Source organism: Danio rerio, chromosome 22, assembly GCF_049306965.1.
Source record: "Danio rerio strain Tuebingen ecotype United States chromosome 22, GRCz12tu, whole genome shotgun sequence".
NCBI lineage: Eukaryota > Metazoa > Chordata > Actinopteri > Cypriniformes > Danionidae > Danio > Danio rerio.
The window spans coordinates 12723140-12745010 of NC_133197.1; the positions used below are offsets into that span (position 1 = coordinate 12723140).

Below are 21871 nucleotides of genomic sequence, written 5' to 3' on the forward strand. Positions count from 1 at the left end.
AAGCAACACATTTGCAGTAAAATTTTCACAAATCAATCATTTAAGTAGTAATAAATAATGTTTTTTAATATATATTAGATCAGATATGTACTGAACACATAAATGTATTAAATATAAAACAGTTCTATCTGGTTCTCGAATTAGATTGGCTGATAGCTGTGAGATATTAAAGCAATAACAGCACTCGTACAGCTTCTTCACCGTTGTGTATTACTCCGCCCACACTAGGACTGAGGAGGGACCAAACGATTTACTACAGTTTGACAAATTTTGCAACAGTTGGACAACATGATCTACATTTGAGATTTTTGGCGAGAATATAGTTTTTTTTTGCAGCTATGCAGTTTATTTACAAGGATGGTGCCCATTTTAAATATTTATAATTTCTGATATTCAGTGCATTGGCGGCCATCAGACTGTCATGCTGAGCAGAGCAAACACGGTTGACGTTTCACCATAAGATGGCAGCAGAGGCCACATAATAAGCCCTTAGAGGGGGAAAAACTATTCTCTAAAATTACAGCTGATCAAATCATTACAAAACAGGTAAGTGATTTTCTAAGTCGATCTCTCTTTGTATGCTGTATGTAATGTTTTTATACCATAGTAATCTGGGGTCCGTTCTTCGTACGTGGATTACTCAGTTAGCTGGATTTGGATATTGACGATTTAACACGATCCAGGATCGTTTCGTTCTTCAAAGCTGATCCGAGAGTTGTTGTCATAGCAACAGTTCTGCTAGCTTAAACCTGATCGGGAGCAGGTTCAATTCATATAAACAGGATTAGATAGGCTCAGTTCGAGCAAAGATAATACAGAAAGTATGTTCTGAATTTAACTATATATATATATAGGTTTTAGTCTTTAATAAAATAAATTAAGTTATACATATTAATAAAACGTATGCAATCTGCACCCTCGAAATGAAAGTACAAAGATTGCCAACTGGTGGTGCAAAGAGAAAACTTATTGATATGAACTTTTTAGATCGCTTTAGTACAAATTGTGTATAATAGAAATGCACAATATGTGACTTTTTTAAAGCAATAATACATTTATGCAGTCATAGACATGTTTTGATAGTTAATATGCCAGTGATTTGATGCTTCACAAAAGTTGCAGACACCTTTACCAATGTGAAAATGCTTTTGTAAACAACCAGTTATTCTTTACACCGATTAAAAAACGGCTACTATTATAAAGAAAATATTTTCTAAATGTGGAACTAAATACATTGATTTGCATTGAAATACATGATGAATACACTTGACACATGAAAGTGTAAAGCCTGCAGCTCACAACAAATGTGGAAGGTTATTGCGTGTCATATTTAACAAGCCGTTTACTGCTAATTTGATGTAATTTTGCTCACATGGATAATTGAATATTAATCAGATGATGTCATTACGCTGCTGTGCCGTCAGCCAATCGTTGCATTGCTGATCATGATTTCGAGAATCGATAGATCTGTCCTTCACAACACACGCAGCGATCTCAGATCAGTTTATCCAGACATTCTAATCTGATTCACGAACTCGTTTGAAGAACCAAATTAGCGAGAGATCAGTTATCAAGATTAAAAGATCCGGGATCTGCCAAATAATCTTAGATCATTTAAGCGAGGTACGAAGAACGGACCCCTGATAGTGTTTGCTTTGCTTTGGCTTTTTCAGGGTAAATTATTGTAATCTACCGATTGCAACAGAGAAAAAATCTCTGCAGACTGATAGCATTTCATGCTGTTCAGCCTTATAAATTTAAAATGTGAGCAAAATCACCTGTTTTGTCATCACTTTAGACATTACGCTAGAGAATCATATATATAAATATATATATATATATATATATATATATATATATATATATATATATATATATATATATATATATATATATAATTATATTATTATAAACAATATTATTTAACCCTTAAAAATAATAAATTATATTATAAATAAAATCGTTTATTATCTTAAACATATTTAACCCTTAAATATGAAGACAGCTGCCTGTGGCTTAAAATAATTAAATAAAAATGATAATATACAATAATAATAATAATAATAATAATAATAATAATAATAATAATAATAATAATAATATAATGATAACACTATTTAAAAAAACAAAATACATAAATTATTATATTAATATTTTATTATTATCATCAATACTGATAATTAAACAAATACAATATATACTAAATTAATTGATAACTTAATTACAATGAAACATGTTGAATTCACTGCAACTATACATTTATTTATGCAGTTTTATTCATAGTTTGAATTATTTTACATTATTATATCTTCTATTCATTATTAATTATTTTTCATAATCTGTTTGCTTTTTGGGTCATTTTGATGCACTTTTAGTGTTTGTGATGTGTACATGTAGTTTTTATTTTTATTATTATTTGCTTTGTTTTTTAGTTATCTGAAACTGAAATGAAAATAAGAAAAATTTACACAGCATCTAGCTGAAATTATCAATATAAAAATATTAATAATGAAGAAAAAAAAAAAGAAATACATACATCGAAATAATTTTCTTTTGATTAGTTTCAAGGACCACAAATGTTTTTATTTACTGTAATACATGTCTTCTACATTATTTTTTATGATTTTACAATAAAATAAATCTTTAATTTTGTATAATTAATCAGATTTTAATTAACTAAACCATAAACATATCTACTGTGTTATATTTTTTAACAGTTCCTAACTACAATTTTAAAAATGAGGAATATCTTTGGACAGAACAAAATCATTGTGGCGAAGATACTGTTATATAATTTGACAGAATTTCTTGCATTTTGAAGAAATCGAAAAGTAAATGGTTTACAGAGTTTGGAAGTCGTGTGATATAATGTGTTGTAACAGCAGTGTGTGTGAGTGTGCGAGTGCAGAAATGCAGAAGAGACTCTTCGTGGAAAATGAGCTCAGAAGCTGGTGATTAGAGACGAGCTCTCGTAAAGCTGGAGACTAATTGTGCTAATACACAAACCAGACCCAAATACTGTTTACACTGAGCTGGGATTTCTGTCGTCTTCCAAAACATCCCTTTTCACCGTGGATGATGACTTTACGGAGAACGAGTGGGCGAAATGTTGGTCAGTCAATGAGACTATTTACAATATTTCAATAATCATATAAACAGCGTCATAGTAAACATTTCATAGAGAGCTAGTTAAAGTATGTAATTAAATTAATAGATATTCTATTTTATATTATGCAAATGCACATTATTTTTAAGTTATCCGGCAGAAAAAAAGCTCCAAATGACAATAACTATGTTTGAATGCATTATAATTTTGGATTTATTCTGTAAATTATTGATGAAATGTATTAACTCTTTCTCAGACAAATAACTGTATATGTTAACTTCATTGATATTTACAATAATAAAGTTAAATAAGTTACACAATGTCAAAATAGTTCATAACTATTATAATAACGCCTGGAATACTTCATGTTTTTGTCAATGAGGATTTTAATGAGTGCCCTATAAAGAGTGAAAACTAAAATTTTTAATTTCTAGCCTTTTATTTAGCATAAAATAACAAAAAAGGTGCCATCTTTTCAGACATTTACAGTATATTCATATCTTCATATATTCAACACAAAACCAACGCTTCAATACTTGAAGTTGACGAGTTACAAAACCAATGTTAGATGTAATAACCCCTTTTTGTGAATAATAAAAAAAGTTTTTTATTAGAAACTTAGAAAAAATGTTTTAGAGTCAGCTGTATTGGTGTTTTATTTAACGTTAATTGTGCAATTTATCATGATTATAAAAATACCTCTCTTCGCAGTAGTCTGTCAACAAGGGAGGCAACGATTATAGATTTTGGTTGTACAAGTATAATCGGAAAAACTATTATGCATTTGAAGTGTGTAATCGAAAAGTAGAAATATGTGTTATCCATACAAATATGAAGCTGATAGGTCAGTTCTTTTGACTCGTGGTGTGCTCGTGGCATTCTGAAAATTTTAGACATTTTTAACTAGGTTCGCCTGGAAATCACGTCTCTCCCAATATGCACATGGAAGCTGAGCACCTCCATTGGAAATAATGGCTGGTTTATACTTCTGCTGCAAGTGATTCTGCAGTCGTGCATTTATACTTCTGCTTGCTGTTTGTGTAGTCATGCAATATCACTTCCGAAACACTAGCTGGCAGTAAGTTTTTATGATCTTCTGTGAGTTTTTTTTGTGGGCATTTTTTTCTGAATGCTACTTTAATGTACAAGTAGCTAAATCTCGTTTATTCAGAGGCAGGAATCGGCAGATGTACAACAACTTTAATCATGAGGTAAACACAAAATAATTTACATCTGGAGCTCCTTTAAAGGACTTGACACTCGTAAACACTCGCGGCTCTAGCACTGCCCACACTTGTCACCGCTACCGAGTCGACCAATCAAAAAGCTTACGCTATGCATTATTGCGACGTGTAGTTGCAGTTTTTGAGAGATGCACATCAGTGCCGGCGTCAGCCACATCAAGGGGTATGCGACCACATGAAGGTTGCGCCAGACCATATGCTTGCGCTTGACGCAGAAGTATAAATTAATCCTAATAAACTTGCGAATGCAAAAGTCGTGACATGTAGATGGCCTCTCAGTCAAAGTTAATTTAGTGCGTGTGCATATTAGCCTTCATGTACAAGTTCGGAACTTTAAACTAGCGCACAGTTGGCATAACTTTGTTTAGTTACAGCAGTTTTGTTTTGTGCAGAAATGCTGTGTTGAGAAGCTTTTACGAATAATTAATCTAATTAAATCGCGGTTTATAGTGAAATTGGTTAATCGGTGCATCCCTACCGACAACACCGCTAACTTTAAAGAGGAATCTAATTTAATTGCCAAATTAAGTGGAACACTTCACTTTATTATTGTTAGTTAGCTAAATTTACAACTCTTAAAGTTTTTTTTATAATTATTTTTTTAGGGGTTTTTACCTTTATTGATAGGACAGTGGAGATATAGAGACAGGAAAGTGTGGGGAGCAGAGATAGGGGAAGGATCAGCAAAGGAATGCGGGAATCGAACTCGGGTCGCTGCAAGCATTGGCGCTGACAACAACTTTTAAAGTTAAACAGTTGAAGTTTTTGATTCCATTCAGCCAATCTCCGCGTTTGGCGGGAGCACTTTTAGCTTAGCTTAGCTTAGCATAGATCATTGAATCAGATTAGACCATTAGCATCTCGCTCAAAAATTAAATCTTTTTTTTTTTAATACATTTTTTTTAATTGAATTGTATTAAGTATTGAAGATTTTTTTAATGAAAAGCTTGATACAAAATGCTAATGGTCCAATCAGATTCAATGAACTATGCTAAGCTAAGCTAAAAATACTCCTGCCAAACCCGGAAATCGGCTGAGCGGATTCAAAAATGGTAAAACTCAACTGTTTAACTCTAGAGGAGTTGTAAGGTGAGTGGAGTGTTCCTTTAAACATGCACTAAAATTCTGTCAAAGTGTTTAATCGGCGAATATATTATAAACACTGCATACAAAGATCTCTGATAGCACAGGGTTCAGATGGCACCATGAGAAATAACTGCATCCACAATCAAAACCATCCTCATAAAAGTGCTAATCCCTTCAACACACATACAAGCCCAGCGCTGTTACTGTCTACGCCAAAAAGATTAAGCCAACACAACATTGTTGTCATGCCATTAAGTGAAACAAACCACAGGCGTCTGATTCTGTGCAAACTGTGTCTCGTGACACAATGAATCACTGGAAACACCGCTTGACTAATGAATGCTGGCAAGACATCGACAGGGCCAATAAAACCAAGGAATAACATCACATGCTTTTATTTGCGTGTTTAATAAATGTCACAACCATAAATCAGCGTGAGAGGACGCCAAGATGGAGCTCCCAATCCGCTATCCATCATGGCTAATAAACGCAAAACCAGGCCTTTAATGCTCTTCAGGGTGACATTTTTACTGCCGTATGATATGCAAACATACACATAAGTCACACTTCGATAACTTTGCATGCTGAATTAGCTCACAAATGAAGCAAAATGGGGAGGGGGGGGGGTGGTATGTGGCATACTTGATAAATCACATGATGCATGTTAACATTTCTACTAGCAAAATTTATTTTGGAATTAAAAATAGGATTACTGTAAAAAAAAAAGGAAAAAGTGGATGAGAAGAGATAAAGGAATAAACAGAGCGAGCGAGAGGAAGAGAGAGAAAGAGAGAGAGTGAGAGTAAAACAGACTTTTCAGTGGCTAAAGTTGATCAAAATGAAGAGCTTCTCTGATGCCATCTGGTTCACAGTCCTAATTCGTTGGTTTCTGGCATGCACACATGGATTAAAGATTGCCCTGCGTTAACCTAGCATACACATAATCATCAAAAATAAATAAATAAACAAATACACATATATATTTTAGGAGGAAATCCAGATGTGGCCTCAGAAAGAAGCTTTGATGGTCAAATCTGCATAAAATTTTCTACATGATTTATGTTCATTTATGTTTTAGTTATTAATTAAGTTAGATTAAATAATACAATAAATAATATAAGGAAGCATAATAAACATAATAATAATATTTCATTGGCATTCTTTCATTTTTCTTGTAGTCATTAATTTAAAAAAATGATGAACACTGACATCATCACTGACGTCAATAGATGAAGAATATTAGACAGTAATATTATTTAATTATAGGTTAATTGCTTGTTTTCCCAGTAATGGCTTTCAATTGAAAAGGCATCTGCTGCGTAAAACATATGCTGGATAAGTTGGTGGTTCATTCCGCGGTGGCGACCCCTGAATAATAAAAGGACTGACCCGAAAATAAAAGGGAATGAATGACTGAATGCTTGTTAGCATGATAAATATTTTCTCCAAAGGTTGGAGTGATTTCCCAGAGATGGGTTGCGGCTAGAAGGGCATCCGCTGCGTAAAAACTTGCTGGATAAGTTGGCGGTTCATTCCGCTGTGACGACCCCGGAATAATAAAGGGACTAAGCCGACAAGAAAATGAATGAATGAATGATGAATGAATGCATATCTATTCATTTCAGAATGATCGATGTTGGCCCCAAATGCCTTATTATTTATTTAATTACTTATTCATTTATATTTGTCATAGTGAAATTGTCTGTAAGTGGGCTACTTTGTGAGGAAACAAACAAACAAACAAAAAAACAACTGGAATCTTTTCTGCATTCACTAAGCCAGAAAAAGCAGAAAAAGCCAATTTGCCTGACTAAGCATGACTATTCCTAATGCACGAGGCCAAATCAGTGCATGCAAAGAGCGTAAGAGAGAGAAAATGAGAGAATTAAAGATATATATAGCTGCCTCCATCATTTAGCTCCATTTCCCGATTCTTACCGCCATTTTACTGAATGCTCGAATCCAATATTCAGACGTCAGATAGTATTTGCTCTGTTTACACACAACAAATGATGTTTTATTTACGCATAACAAATTATGTTGTGTTTCACTGAAGGATTGGAGAGTGAGGGAGAAAAAGTAACCGCTGGTGCCATGACCCGGAGTTGAAGAATATAAATAGAGGCAGAAAGCGAGAGAGACAAATCAACACTAAGAAGCGCACTAAGAAGCGGAGCAAGTCTAATTGGGGTCTTGCTTTATTTGCCGTCTCTCTGATCACACAGAAAGCTTCCTGGGGCATTAGAAGTGCTGCAAAAACTGACCTACATTCAGCCTTACAACATCCCTTTCTTCCCTGAGGAGGCTTTTTGAAGTCCTTTATGCAGATCTGGAGTCAGAAGATGCGCTGATTTATCATAAATGTATCTTTTTTGGTTATAAGGAATTCAATTTAGTAAGAAACTACCAGGTACCGAGCTTTGTAAGAATCAGGCAGATTTTTTTCCAGTTAAAATGAAGGAACAACACTTTTTTTGTAGTCTAGAGTTAAAGGTGCAGTAGGTGATTGTCTTCTGAAACATGTTTTGTTGTGCTGGTTGAAAGTCTCTTCACAGTCCAATAGTAATGATTACAGTAAATGATCTAAATGTGTTTATATGCATTTTTATATTCTGGGTAAGGCATAAAACTAAAAAAGTTCATCCAATTAAATAGAGTCGGACCGACATCTCTCATAATTCTGATAAGCAGGTCAGACTCTCTGTCAGCAAATGCAGATTCGGACTTCTGCGCATCTGTTCACGCAGATCGGCCATTCGCGCGTGCCCATCTGCATAAGCGGTCGCGCGGTCACGAGACAGACCGGGAGAAATCAAATGCTGGATTGAAACTTTTAAAAACCTGAATCAATATTGGAGTTACTTTAGCAAGCTGGAGGAAGGACGACACCATGGCTGAAATGTTACTGTTAGACCGGTAATGTTCTGTTTTAAAACTATTTTAGTCAGGCTAAGCTTATGTTAGATTGTGTTGTGTTATGAATGACTTATATGCACAGACGTGTTGTTCAGCCACTAAAATTTCCCGGTGAAAGATTGAAGTGATTATTTTCAGTTTCATAAGGTCTTTTTACAGCATCTATAATGTAGATTTATATTTAGTTTAACAACAAAACATCAGTAAATAGCGCTGTTCCGCCTAGCCTGCTTTATTGAGCTGAAGTTGCTTCTATATTCACATTGGGTCATTTTTGAACAATGACAGCCCCTTCCTACAGTTTACCATGCTACTCTGAATATTCACTCTGAAATAGCATGTAAGTGTGGCTAAGTAATAATAAATTTAATTCCTGCACGGCGCTGGCACTAACTACAGTAACTGGCGAATGACATGAACTAGTGGGTTGTCTGTCTGCTGTTGTGACGCGGTGCGTGCACTCGCGATTTCAGGGGGTGTGGCTTTAAATCACAGTCCCTCACCGCCGTCCAAAGATAATATGCTAAGCAGTTAGCATTTTAACAGATCACCTACTGCACCTTGAACTTTTGAACTTTTTTTAATCCATTCAGCCAATATTTGGGTCTGAATGGGGCACTGTTAGCTTAGCTTAGCATGATTAGCAACAGATTAGACCATTAGTGTCTCATTCAAAAAAGTCCAAAGAGTTCCGATATTTGTTTTATGTAAAGATTCTACTGTAGTTGAATCATGTATTAGACTGATAGAAAATATTGTTATGATCTATACTCTCATTTTGACGTAACAATCAAGGAACTTTGCTGCTGTACCATGGCTGGAGCAGGCACAATTATATTACGCAGTGACTTTAGTGTATTAAAATATGGCTCCAGATCTAAACTAAACCAAAACTAAACTAAACTAAACTAAACTAAACTAAACTAAACTAAACATGCTCTGAATCATCTCTCGCAACGTTGGTTTTATTGATGGATGTTTGCTGATTTTCATTTGCTGCTTACTTTGGAATTTCATAATATGGAAACCTGTAACCATTGACTTCCATGGAATAATTTTCCATCTATGGATTTAAATGGTTGCAGGTTTTCAGCATTCCTCAAAATATCTTCTTTTATGTTCGACAGAGAAAGCTCACAGGTTTGAAACCACTTAAAGGTGAGTAAATAGTGAGTATATTTTCATTTTTGAGTGAACTATCCCTTTTATAGAAAGTAAATTGGATGACAATTCAGAATAATTATCCCTGCAATAACATCAACAGCGTCATCACTGATGTTGCAGTGATTATAATCGGCAGTGACATCACTGAACAATCAGTCACTGTTGCAAATCAACAACACAAGACGATTCAGAAGCGCAGCTAGACGCTCACAATTCACCCAGATCACTCGATCAGTGGCTCACGTTCACCTGAACAGCCATTTTAAACTCCACTTCCTTAAATAAACACACCCCTCCATTTTATAAATTCTTTAAGCTCGTTATGTTGAATTATTCATGCTTCAGAGAAGGCCGTTCCTGCAGCGCAGCGCAGCATGTCCACGCTCCATCCCAGAGTCACAGAGACAATGACATATTTCACCAACAAACCTGCAGTTACAGACGCAAATGTGTCGTCGGAATGGAAGGAAAGAGTATTGAAAAATTTGCATCATAAACAGGCGTAGAGGTGTGGACACACCGTGATCAAGTTGAATGGACGGAGAGCTTCTGTGTGCATGCTGAAGACAATCGCTAAAGTGCTGATGCTGATGATTCTCAGTGCACAAACCCCAGAACCAAAGAAACAGAGCATCACAAATGAAGCTAACAAGCAGAATAACAAAACAACTGCAATCCTCTTCAACATAAAATATGAGGACAGAAATACAGATTTAGTGGGAAAAAACAACAAACATCTGAATATCTGATTGTTTGTTTACATATCTATCTATTCGCCTTCTCTCTCTCTATTTGTCTGCCTGTCTCTCACTGTCTATCCTGTCCATCTTTCCCACCCATCCACCCACCCACCCACCCATCAATCAATCAATCAATCAATCAATCAATCAATCAATCAATCAATCAATCAATCAATCAATCAATCAATCAATCAATCAATCAATCAATCTATCTATCTATCTATCTATCTATCTATCTATCTATCTATCTATCTATCTATCTATCTATCTATCTATCTAGTCTGTCCATCCCTCCTTCTATCCAGCCATCCATCCATCATTTCATCTATGTATCTACTCTGTCTGTCTCTTCCTCCCATTCTCCATCTATTCATCTATCTATTTCCTTTTTCCGACCTTTCCTCCATCCATCTATTCAGTCCATCTCTCCCCCCTCCCTCCATCCATCCATTCGTCCATCTAGTCCCTCCCTTCCTCCTTCCCTCTGTCCATCCATTCATCTATCGATCCATCCAGTCTGTCCATCCCTCCCTCTTTCCAGCCATCCATCCAACATGTCCATCTATGTATCTACTCTATCTGTCTCTTCCTCCCATTCATCAATCTAGTCCTTCCTTCCCTCCCTCCCTTCCTCCATCCATCTATTCTGTCTGTCTGTTCCTTCCTCTATCCATCCATCTAGTCTGTCCGTCTCTCCCTTCCTCTATCCATCCATCCATCCATCCATCCATCCCTTCATTCATTAATCTATCCCAACTGTCCATCCGTCCCTCCCTTGCTCTATCCATCTAGTCTGTATGTCAACTCATCCATCCATTTATCCTTTTATCCATCCAGTCTATCTGCCCCTCCATCCATCACATCTATCCATGCAGTCTATACCCCACTTCCACCCGCTGGTCTGTACCTTCCTACCTCCCTCCCTCCCTCTATCCATCATGTTCATCTATTCTATCTATCTAGTCAGTCGATCCATACATCTATCCATCCATCCATTCATTCACCCACCTATCCAGTCTGTTCATCCCTTTATCATCTACCCATCCGGTCTGCCCATCTATCTATCTATCTATCTATCTATCTATCTATCTATCTATCTATCTATCTATCTATCTATCTATCTATCTATCTATCTATCTATCTATCTATCTATCTATCTATCTATCTATCTATCTATCTATCTGTCTGTCTGTCTGTCTGTCTGTCTGTCTGTCTGTCTATCTGTCTATCTATCTATCTATCTATCTATCCTGCTTTTCTGTCCATCCATGCCATCCATTCATCCATCCATCCAATCTAGCATGTTCATCCCTTAACCATCTACCTATCTCGTCTGCCCATCCATTCATCCATCTATCAAGTCTGCCTGTCGATCCATTTGTCCTGTTTGTCCATCCATCCATCTTGTCTGTCTCTCCATCCATCCCTTTCAGCTGTCTAAATGATGTACAGTGGATCATTTCCAATTTCAGATTACATTTCCCACTGCGGCCAAACAACAGACTGTGTTTCGTCTGACCCAGCATCCCAGCAAAAGACTCATTCATCAGCACCCACAGTCTCATCCACACACATCCACCCACTCGCACCAAAAAAAAAACATCTTTCGTTTCATAAACACATGCAGTCTTCAACATGTACAATAACTCACCAGAGAAGAAGTTCTTGGCGCGCAGGTAACTGACACTCAGGCGCAGAATGGAGAGTTTGTCCAAGCTGCTCGTCACCTCCTCTGGAAATGGAAGAAGACTAGACAACCGGTCCAACTCAGAGTTTAACCGATCTCGATGCCGTTTGGACGGGTTCGACTTCACCCCTTCAGCTGGAGGCTGCTTCACCCTGAATACAATAACACACTTCAGAAGTACTATTCAACAATGGGTTAAATGGTGACACCCCCCCCCCCCCCCCACTTCCCCAAAAAAGACAGTTTGGATGGCATGAAAATATACAAGCCACACTCAAAAGTCAATTTGCATATAACTATATGGTTGTTTTCACTAAATTTGCTCAATTGTCAACTTTCTGCCTGTTGTGTTAATGGATTTGCATATTGTTGGGTCTGCACTGTTCTCAGGAATAATAATACATTTCAGTATTTGATTTAAGGGAAATTTGTGTGCACCTTTGTACAAAAAAACACTTTCGGGTCACCACCCTAGCGTAAAATCTGAATCCTGGTACACGCACACAGGCACGCACGTCACGTATACATGCAGAGATTATGAAATGTAATGGGCTGTTACTGTAAATAAGATTTCATTATGAATGAAACAATCACTGCAGACTGATGTGACTGTTTAAAGTTATGTACAGAAAATAAATAAATAACAATGTCAATAATAATTTATAAAAAAAAATAAATATATATAAGTTGCTTTGATTATTTTATGTAACAGCTATATAAACTTGATTTTAAAACTAGGTGGCATAACTGTTAATAATGAAGGTGTTTTAAAAGAATAGCATTAATTAATAATCAAATATATGAACATAATTGTGCACAACATAAATTCAAATTCCAGGGTAAATCTTGCAAGTTTATGTAAAATCATGTAATAAGTCAATTACTAAATAAAATTAAAACAATAATTCAAATAATAAAAAAAGATATATTAAAAATATATTATACAAATAATATATTTTGGTAACACTTTATAATAAGGTTGTATTAGTTATTGCATTTCCTTACACGAACAAAGAGTAAACAACACATTTATTCAGTTAATAAAAATACAATTAGTTCAAGTTAACTCGCAGTGCATTAACCAACGATAAAAAACATACATTTTTATTTTAATAAGCCATTAATAAACGTTGTACTATGATTAATATATGCTCTACAAGCACTGTTCATACATAGTTCATGTTAGTAAGTATATGAACTAATTTACAGGAATTTTGATATCATATTTTAAATAAAAGTGTGATAGCAAAAATAGCAATCACTTCACTCCGTACATTTTCAGAACAGCATTCCAGAGCACTAATCTGATATCTTTTGATATATTACAATTTAAGGCAGGAATTTTAATGTACATTCTTGTACATGGTAAAGAATAGAGCAGTAAAGCCTTATGTAAGCATATTATTACCAAGCGAGCAGTACTGAGAATTGGAATAGAACATTATTACGCACACAAATAACACAAAAAGCACTAATAATACTACCACGTTTGATTAACTGAAATGAAATAATAAAAGTACATATAAATATTTACTTCTGACAGACTGGCCTAAAGAGATTATATCCGACCAACATTACTGTTGTGAGTTTCTGAGGGAAAATACTAATAAACCACTAATTATCGCTAAATATTGGTTTGTTTTTGTATATAATGTCGGGCTACATGTTCTCTCAGAATCCAATATGCTACATTAATTCATCACACAGACACACACTTTTCTGTTAAACACTCACGTCCTTTGCACCGGTTTTCTTCTTTTTCGTCCCGCGTACATGTTTAAGGCGTCAATATGAGGAGTCCAAGTCTTCAGGTGAAATTAATTATAACAAATTATCAGAAACAGAAATCCTTCTAAATTAAGCAAAACAACCCCGTAAACAAATAAAATCTGATTTCATGCGCAGGTCGTTAGTGTTAAAATAATAATTATACTTGAAAAAATGCTTATAATAAATATAATATTGTATAAATTGTGCAAAAAAGGCACCCAAAATCTCAATATCACATAAAAGGAAACGCAAAGAGTGTAATTCCTCTTCAAATATATTTTAGCATTGATAAGAAGTGACAAGAAATCCTCTTCATCTTATTCGTCCCCAACAGTGCTGATGAGTTTGTAAACAAGCCTCCAAAGTCAAATGTTTGGCTAGAATAATACATTACACGTTATATTTACACAAATAAACCAAATCCCGCGTCATAATTTGTTCCAGCTTCGTGTCTAATTCATTTTTGGCCGAGCCGCTTCACTAAGTCCCCCCAACTGCGCGCTCTCGACATCGGTTTGAAGGGGCACGCGCATTTGGTTGACCAGGCAACCGGCACAGATTTGCGCAGGAGCGCGCGTAGAGCATCAGAGGCCACGGCTTAAAGGCAAAGGGGAAAAATCTCCTAGGATACAGAACGTCAGACTTTTTAACTCCTGTGATTGGTCAGCGGGGTTCAAAATTACGTTTCTATGCTTATGAATATTTATAACGAAATGTGATTTGCAGAAAGGCAGGCGTTGGCAAGTTGGCGCAACCAATCAGAGTAGGGAGGAGATATTGTTTATAAATATTAATGAGATTACACGCTGGATTCCCCAGGAAGGTTACCAAGAAACGCTCACACGCCTGATAAATATTAATTAGACTGCTGGACACAGTATGTTTGCTTTTCTTTTTTTAATCTGGTCAGCTTTTACACTTGATATTTAATACAAGGGCATTTTAAATAATGCTTGCCAAATTAAGATGTGTAAACACATTTTAAACATTAACTTTCAAGTAGGCCGACATTAACCCTTTCCCACTGAACATTGGACTTCTGATGGACGTCCAAAAGACATCTATTACCAACGGACGCAATATAGACATAGGCCTACATGCATGTTCGTCAGAGGTATGGTGGGTTAATTGTCTCACGAAGATTGCATTTCTTAACTCCTAATGTCGCTAGTTAACACTAATGCATTTTTTTCAACACATCACATAATTTCTAAAATATCAACCTCTACCACATCGTTGACAGGGGCGGAATTAAGGTAAGCGTCCACTTGGCCCAGTGAAATCTAAGGGTTCACAAAATAAATACCTAGAATAAATTATAACTATCATATTTTGTATGACGGGTGTCTAAAAAAATAAGTTTAATGTTTATTACACCGCAAATGGGCAAATGTGTCCCCCACCCTCAATAATGGATCAGTCAGCAGTTAAATTAGGTAGAGATTTAGTTTTAAAAGCGAAATAGTTCATAATTTTTAGTTGTGAATCCATTTTAAGAAAACAAATAATTGAAAAGGTTTACAAGCTGCTTACATGTTGTTATCATTATTCTGCATTAAGACAAAATGTAGAAAAGGAAATTGAGTGATATAAGAATAAAAACAGCAAAATATATTAAAATGAAATTAAAGAGAAAACGGTGTATTTTAGAATTTTCAGGCTCCATGGCCGGATGCTTATGACCCCCGAATCACTAAATCTGCCACTGTGGTTGACATGTCGGTTTATGGAAAGTACCGGAATTAATACATACACTATGGAAAAAAATCTGAAAATATGAAGTGTAAAATCAATTTATTTAAAGAATATTCAAAATAAAACATTTTTAAATGCTAAATCACCTTTATTTTTCGAAGTATGCCCTAAATATTTCAAATTCTCATTTAACATGATTTCTTGTTTTTTTCTTTTACAATAAAACCAAAAGTGTAGTAGTGCAACAGGATTTTGTATGTTTGATTTTTTATTTTTTTGTAAACCAACAATACTGTGCAGTGTAAACCATTATTTAAATTATTTAGTCATTTTTAAAATGACTTTAACAGTCATATTTTAAAACAGCGAAAATATAATCAACCATTTGGTAGAGCAAGTGGTTTAAGGGTTAAAGGGAAAAAAAAAGTTATTTAAATTTTGCTTTTAAATTTCTCAAGTTTAAATTAACCCTTATAATTTATAAAATAAAGAATTGCTATTCCACAGGCTATACAAAACAGACATCTCTGTTTACAGAAATTTACAAATAATTTCAAGGATTCTAATTACTATATAACAAATTTTTATAAAAAAAACCTTTCAATATTTGATAACTGAAAGAAACACAATTAACGCAGAAGGCCATGAAGGCGTAAGAATGTGGATAAACCAGGCTGATCTTAAGAGAATTAGCCACTAAATCAAAAAGTTGCGAACTGTCGTTAGAGTGTTCGGATAAACATTAGTTTTATTTGAAGGAAAAATATGACAGAAAACGCCCATAGGAGGTGAAGAAAATGGTTTTCAATCTTACCTTTTGTCCGAAAAATCCATTAAGGGAAACAGTTGATTTGAAAGCAGCTTTCATGAGGATGAGCAATTAGGCACCCAGTAAAATTTAATAGACGTCTAATAGACATCTAAACAGCTTGGTTAAACAGGGCTAAACTTTGGTTGTCAGAGAAAATCTAAAAGACATCTAGCCCATACTAGTCTTCAAATAGACAGACTTTATATGTAGTTATTCATTTCTGTTTATTTGATGACTAGTTTTGGCCTATTCTTAGACGTCTATTAGATTTTTGCTGACAGCCCAAATGTAGCCTTGATTTAGCCAAGACGATGTTTATACATCTATTAGACATCTTTTAAAAACCAAAAAAAAAAAATGCTTGCTGGGTAATGCCTTACTGAATGACGCCGACCCCTGTAAATATGCAAATGAACCCTCACTAAATTATCTAAATAAAATAAACGGTAACAGTAAACTTATAACTAACGTGGTTCACACGATGGGTTTACTAGCCTATACACTAAATGTGGCCATAAGGTAGGCTAAAAATGAAAATTAATTCGCCCAAAAAACATCGTTAGGCTACTTTTCCGAGGTTTAATCCTTATTTTCCAGCTTCTCTTATGCCGCATACTTTCCTACGCTGTCAGAACTAATGAATAGTCAATTCGACATTTATTGACTATAATAACAGTACTATTTACAGTATTAGAAGTTTATGTAGTACCACAGCAAAATCCCTCTAGGTGCACTCTAGGTGCATTCAAGCTCTTGCACACATCTGTTTTGCATGCATTTAAAAGGCGGTAATGATTAAAAGATGATTTGAAAGTGACTATATCTCCCCAATTTTTTTCTATAAAATGGTGGCCCATAATATTTCTCTATACGCCAATTGATGCAACTGAAAACTCGCCTTTCACTTTACATTAGCCTACAGTATACCATTGACCTGTACTGGCATACATTCAAAATAAATACATTAGCGCCCCCGTGCGGTAAACATGTGATCTATCTATCTATCTATCTATCTATCTATCTATCTATCTATCTATCTATCTATCTATCTATCTATCTATCTATCTATCTATCTGTCTATCTGTCTATCTGTCTATCTGTCTGTCTGTCTGTCTGTCTGTCTGTCTATCATAAAATGAGCAGCTAAAGCCATTGAGTCATCAACGCCATTTTAGTATAATATCAATAATGAGAATCACAAAGTAATCATTTGATATAAAAATAAAAACAGACAAGAGCTATATTTATATATATATAATATAGATGTATGTGTATAGCCTGTATTTGTGTGACATCCATTTGAGTATACAGATTTTACAGTTGTGCTGAAAAAAAAGTACAAAATAAGATACATAATACATGTATGAAGCGTTTACAATGCAGTGTGCACAAGCCAAAACAAACAAACAAAAAAAAAACATACAATGATACAACAAATAAACAAAGATACTGCATTTTAAAAGAGGCCTCACAAACACGATACACAAGAAACTGAAGTGTTAAGTGCTATTATTTCTTCCTAAAGGATTTGTAGTTTAGTGGTGAAGGGCAGGACGTCCTAACAAGTGCGCATACAGTATATATGAACTTTTTTTTTATTTTGGCACCGGGGGAAGTTCAACGCTGTGAGTGAATTCAATTCAACATCTATCTGTGTTTATTCCACTATAAACCTGTTTTATTTTCATTTAATTATTCCACAACCATCTATTTATGGCACATAAGGGTCATTTTCTGGACCACTAAACCTTATCTAGTCGAATTCATAAAATAAGGCATAGACATTAAACTGTCTAATACAGTTTACGAAGCAGATGGACAAGATTTAGGTGACAAGAAATCTGTCGTCATCACTAAAAAACTAATTCTCAGTTAGAAATACGTTTTAATATTCAACACAGTGGTTCTCAATTGGTGGGTCACAGCCTAAAAATAGTTTTCGAGTGCGAAAAAGTGACCCAGACACCACACTTTTTTCAATGTGTTATTTCAGCAACATCTTTATGATTATGAACATAAGCGGAACAAATAAAACAAACTGTGCGTCATTTTCAACTTCACACCAAAAGTGTGAATTATTTTATTGCAACTATTTAAGATACATCAAATGCACGATACAAAATTAGCCTTAGCAAGACAAAGCAGCCTTTTTACAACAAAATAAAACAAATGTAATGTTTTAACTGACTGTAAAATCTGAAGTAAAACCATTTGAGAACCACTGTTTTAGTGAATATACAGCACTGTGGACGGAGCTACCCAGCACAAGTATAGCTTTTATCACTTAATTGTATCGCGCTTAATTAGAACAAGGCGTAATAGGTATTTCGAAGAATGAAAAACGAAAATCAGAGCAAACCAAATCCATCGCTATTATTTGTGCGTAATCATTTAGTCAACTTTAACAACTGATAAACGACCATCCATTAACCAACTATCTATCAATCAATCGATCAAGCAATCATTTAGCGATTTTCTAACCTCCTATCTTAACCAGCAGAAAAAAAATACATTACATCAAATCCAACAATTCCTTTAGCTTTCAGTACAAACGAAACCAAAAAGGGAATAACGTTAACGAAAGCTATTTTAAGGCACTTAAAAAGACAAACGGGGCATAATATGTCCTGTAACTCCTGAATTGTGAGGCTATGTACATTAGCAAACTAACATAATCGATTCCGTCCATGCTAACAACGGCCAGTTGTTAAAAAAACAATGCTTCTCAGATTCAATTATAGCTGCCGTTTCAATTCCATTCCTCCTTTCAATCATTTCATTAAAAGAGAGCAGAAAATGGGGAGGAATATGTGAAATATCCTTTGAATTGGGGAAAAAATTAAGGCACACAGTGTTTCCGTTTCAGACGATGAAAGGAAAAGGCTTTGGGAGTGTGAGTTTGAGGGATTAACAAAATTTCTGTTCTTACTGCAGGGGAAAAAAGAAGCAACAGCTAAATAAAGGTAATTTTTTCAGGTATTACTATATAATAAACCAATCAGTCATATTTTGCGCAGCTAAGATCTCAAACAAATATGTTTTGGTATATTTACACATTCAAAAGGCTGCTACAATCATATCAAATGCTGTTAAAATCGTCTAAAATAAGGCACGGAGTGGGGTACAAACTTTGGGCCTCGTTCATGAACCAAATTCCTGCAGGAATCGCATTCAAATGAATACAATTTATGGAAAAGATTTCATGAATGACTCACAGAAATGTATTCTCTAACTTTTTGGCTGCGGCTGTATTTCCTGAATGACCAAGAGCGACGCTAAAGAAGATGCTAAAAAAGTTTAACTGTGGCCGTAGAAAGTAAATTATCTTCTAATAAAAATTTACTTTGGAAGTGACTGGTATTTACACAAGGGCTAGGTCACAACGAAATTGCAAGCGCGATTGAGCAAAGCTACGATTGTCATGCACATCTTGTCAGGGAAGCATCTGTAGTAAATCTCTTCCGAACACCAGAGGGTGCTCTCGCACAGAAACTCCAAACACCCATGAAGAAACCCAAGAAATCCCCCTAGTGTTTTGTTAAAAGCAGAAGTTTTAACTGCATTTATTGATTAAGTGTGACTAATAATCACACAACTACGAAATCATCTCACATAAGATGCTATTTCAAACACTGGAGTAATAACATGTTATTGTATGTAGTATTTTTATATTATTAGTAAATCATAGTTCAATGCAAAAGTGTGGGAACTGTCATTATCAGCTCTGTGTAGTAAATCCTGCTCCATCAGAATGTACATGTTGTAGGTTAACTAGAACCAGCTTTACTGACAAAATGCGCATGAAAATCCCCTTCGATGAATTGCTCAGCCCTACTCTGAGCCTTCTGAAAACTCTCTTTCTGTCTTTACATGTCATCTGGAGGCAGGATACGCTGGCTGCTGTGATTCTCATGGCACGCAACTCGATTTAAGAACTTCTAGAAGTTGAGTTAAAGCAAGAGTGTAATCAGACAAGTGGACAAAATGGCTCAATGGCATTTCCATAATTTCGACTATATGCATAAAAAAGTACAAAACACACTTTCTTTTTTTAAAAACAAAACAAAACTTGAACAAATTAATAAGCGATAACATTCAGATATTGTTGTAATACACATGAAACATGGTTAACGCAACCATAAAAGCGTGGCAAGAGCAGACGATACATGAGATTTTTGCGGTTAACTCCTTGAATAGTAACAAAAAAAAGTGTTTAGGTAAAGAAGGCGCCATATTTCCTTGGACTTTCCATTACTGTGTGGCTTTCATTCAGTTTTTTTCAAATAAATTTGATTGGCCAACTTTACATCTCATCACTGTTGTCCATAAAGTAGGTGGAGTTTTAAGGAACTCCAATTTTGAAGTCGGCAAGTCAAACATTTGCACTGACAGTCCAATGGTTCCACAGAGGCTGTTAGTAGAGTATTCATTTCTCTAGACAAAATTATGTCTTAAAAAGTGGGATACACAAAGGTTAAAGGTCTGCAGACAATCTCCCTTTGAATCTAAACGTACCCCAATAAAAGGCATCAAGAGTGCACCTCGAAATGCTTTCCTCAGAGTTGCCACACAATTAAAAAGTTCCACCATTCCTTCTGCATACTTCATAAATGAACACTAGGCTATCTCTCACACACATCCAAAAAAAAATTTGCTTGCACACCTCGCCCTGCCATTACACTCTGTCTGGCTTTTTTTTTCAGAATGGCAAAAAAAACAACCAAGATCCATAAGGGACAAAAGGACGTTCTTTAAAAAAATATTGCCATTGCTTATTTCTTATTAGAGAGGGTGTGAACAAGTATATGAGGGTGAAAAAAGTGTGGTAAGAAGCAAGAGTTCTATATTGTCATGTAGGTTGTTAGCCAAGAGTGTCATCAGAAGTGGATGCGTGTCTCTATAGGGACAAAGTAATTATGCATTCTTTTTTTTCTCGGAACAGGAACTACACTGATGATGTGTCAGGCTGCACTATGAAGGCTCTATGACTAGTAGTCACAGCAGTTGCTTTGGTTGTTGTCGGGAAAGTAGGTGGTTCCGTTGGTCAGCGTAGGAAAGTGGAACGTTTCGGTCTCCTTAAGTGGACGGTTTGCGACCTGTGAAGGGACAAAATTGAAACCATTAAAGGAATGCTTGGTCCATTCCATAGCAATTATATCATGCTGTTCTTTAAGCTGTGCATGGAAAATAATTTAAAGCAGAACTTTCTCTCCAAGTCTTTGTGTCCAGCCTTTGGTTACTGACAAACTGTTTTGACGGCTTAATTTACAATTCAGGGTTTAGTACTTTCTGTGAGAACTGTAGGAATTCACTTTTAAAAGAACTGATCTCATTGAAGACGAACTGAATAATAACCAAACAATTTGAAAACCGGCTCTGAGTCTGTATAATTTACAAAATTATAAGATACAAAATTCGAGAGCTTGTCTTTCACGTAAATAACACACTGTGAAAGGTAAAGTTGAGATAACTCAATCTTTCAAAAGCCTTGATTGTGGCATGACACATTGAGCCTGGGGTAGGAACAGGGCAGTTCTGCTACTCTCAACAAACTTAAAGACCTAATCTAAAAATAGGGAGTGAGCACACACCTGGTGCTTTGATCATCGAGCTAGCAAATAATGATCTGAAGTTATAATTACACCATGGATC

The 21871-nt window shown here is 35.3% G+C and overlaps 2 protein-coding genes and 1 long non-coding RNA gene across 7 annotated transcripts in view; 1 reads left to right on the top strand and 2 right to left on the bottom strand.

Moving 5' to 3' along the window:
- The window catches only part of ahr1b (aryl hydrocarbon receptor 1b), a 71204-nt gene extending 56974 nt beyond the window's left edge, over nucleotides 1-14230 (bottom strand). For 3 of the 4 annotated variants that reach the window (XR_012397386.1, XR_012397385.1, XR_012397384.1), the window contains exons 1-2: nucleotides 13678-14230; nucleotides 11908-12095 (exon numbers count right to left, since the gene is read on the bottom strand). Coding sequence is in view for 1 of the 4 variants with exons in the window: in NM_001024816.2 (NP_001019987.1) it covers nucleotides 11908-12095; nucleotides 13678-13718 (229 nt within the window). In the remaining 3 variants the exon portion in view is untranslated. The remainder of the gene's footprint in view (nucleotides 1-11907; nucleotides 12096-13677) is intronic. The other variant, NM_001024816.2, reaches the window with a different exon arrangement.
- A 188-nt stretch (nucleotides 14231-14418) lies between these two features.
- Nucleotides 14419-17669, top strand: LOC141380186 (uncharacterized). The gene is made up of 2 exons (XR_012397807.1): nucleotides 14419-14590; nucleotides 14714-17669. It is a non-coding gene; the product is annotated as an uncharacterized lncRNA (long non-coding RNA).
- Nucleotides 17459-21871, bottom strand: part of ahr2 (aryl hydrocarbon receptor 2) — a 118605-nt gene continuing 114192 nt past the window's right edge. For both annotated transcript variants that reach the window (NM_131264.1, XM_073936280.1), the window contains 1 exon segment: nucleotides 17459-21315. In NM_131264.1, the coding sequence (NP_571339.1) occupies nucleotides 21208-21315 (108 nt within the window). In that variant the 3' untranslated portion in view covers nucleotides 17459-21207.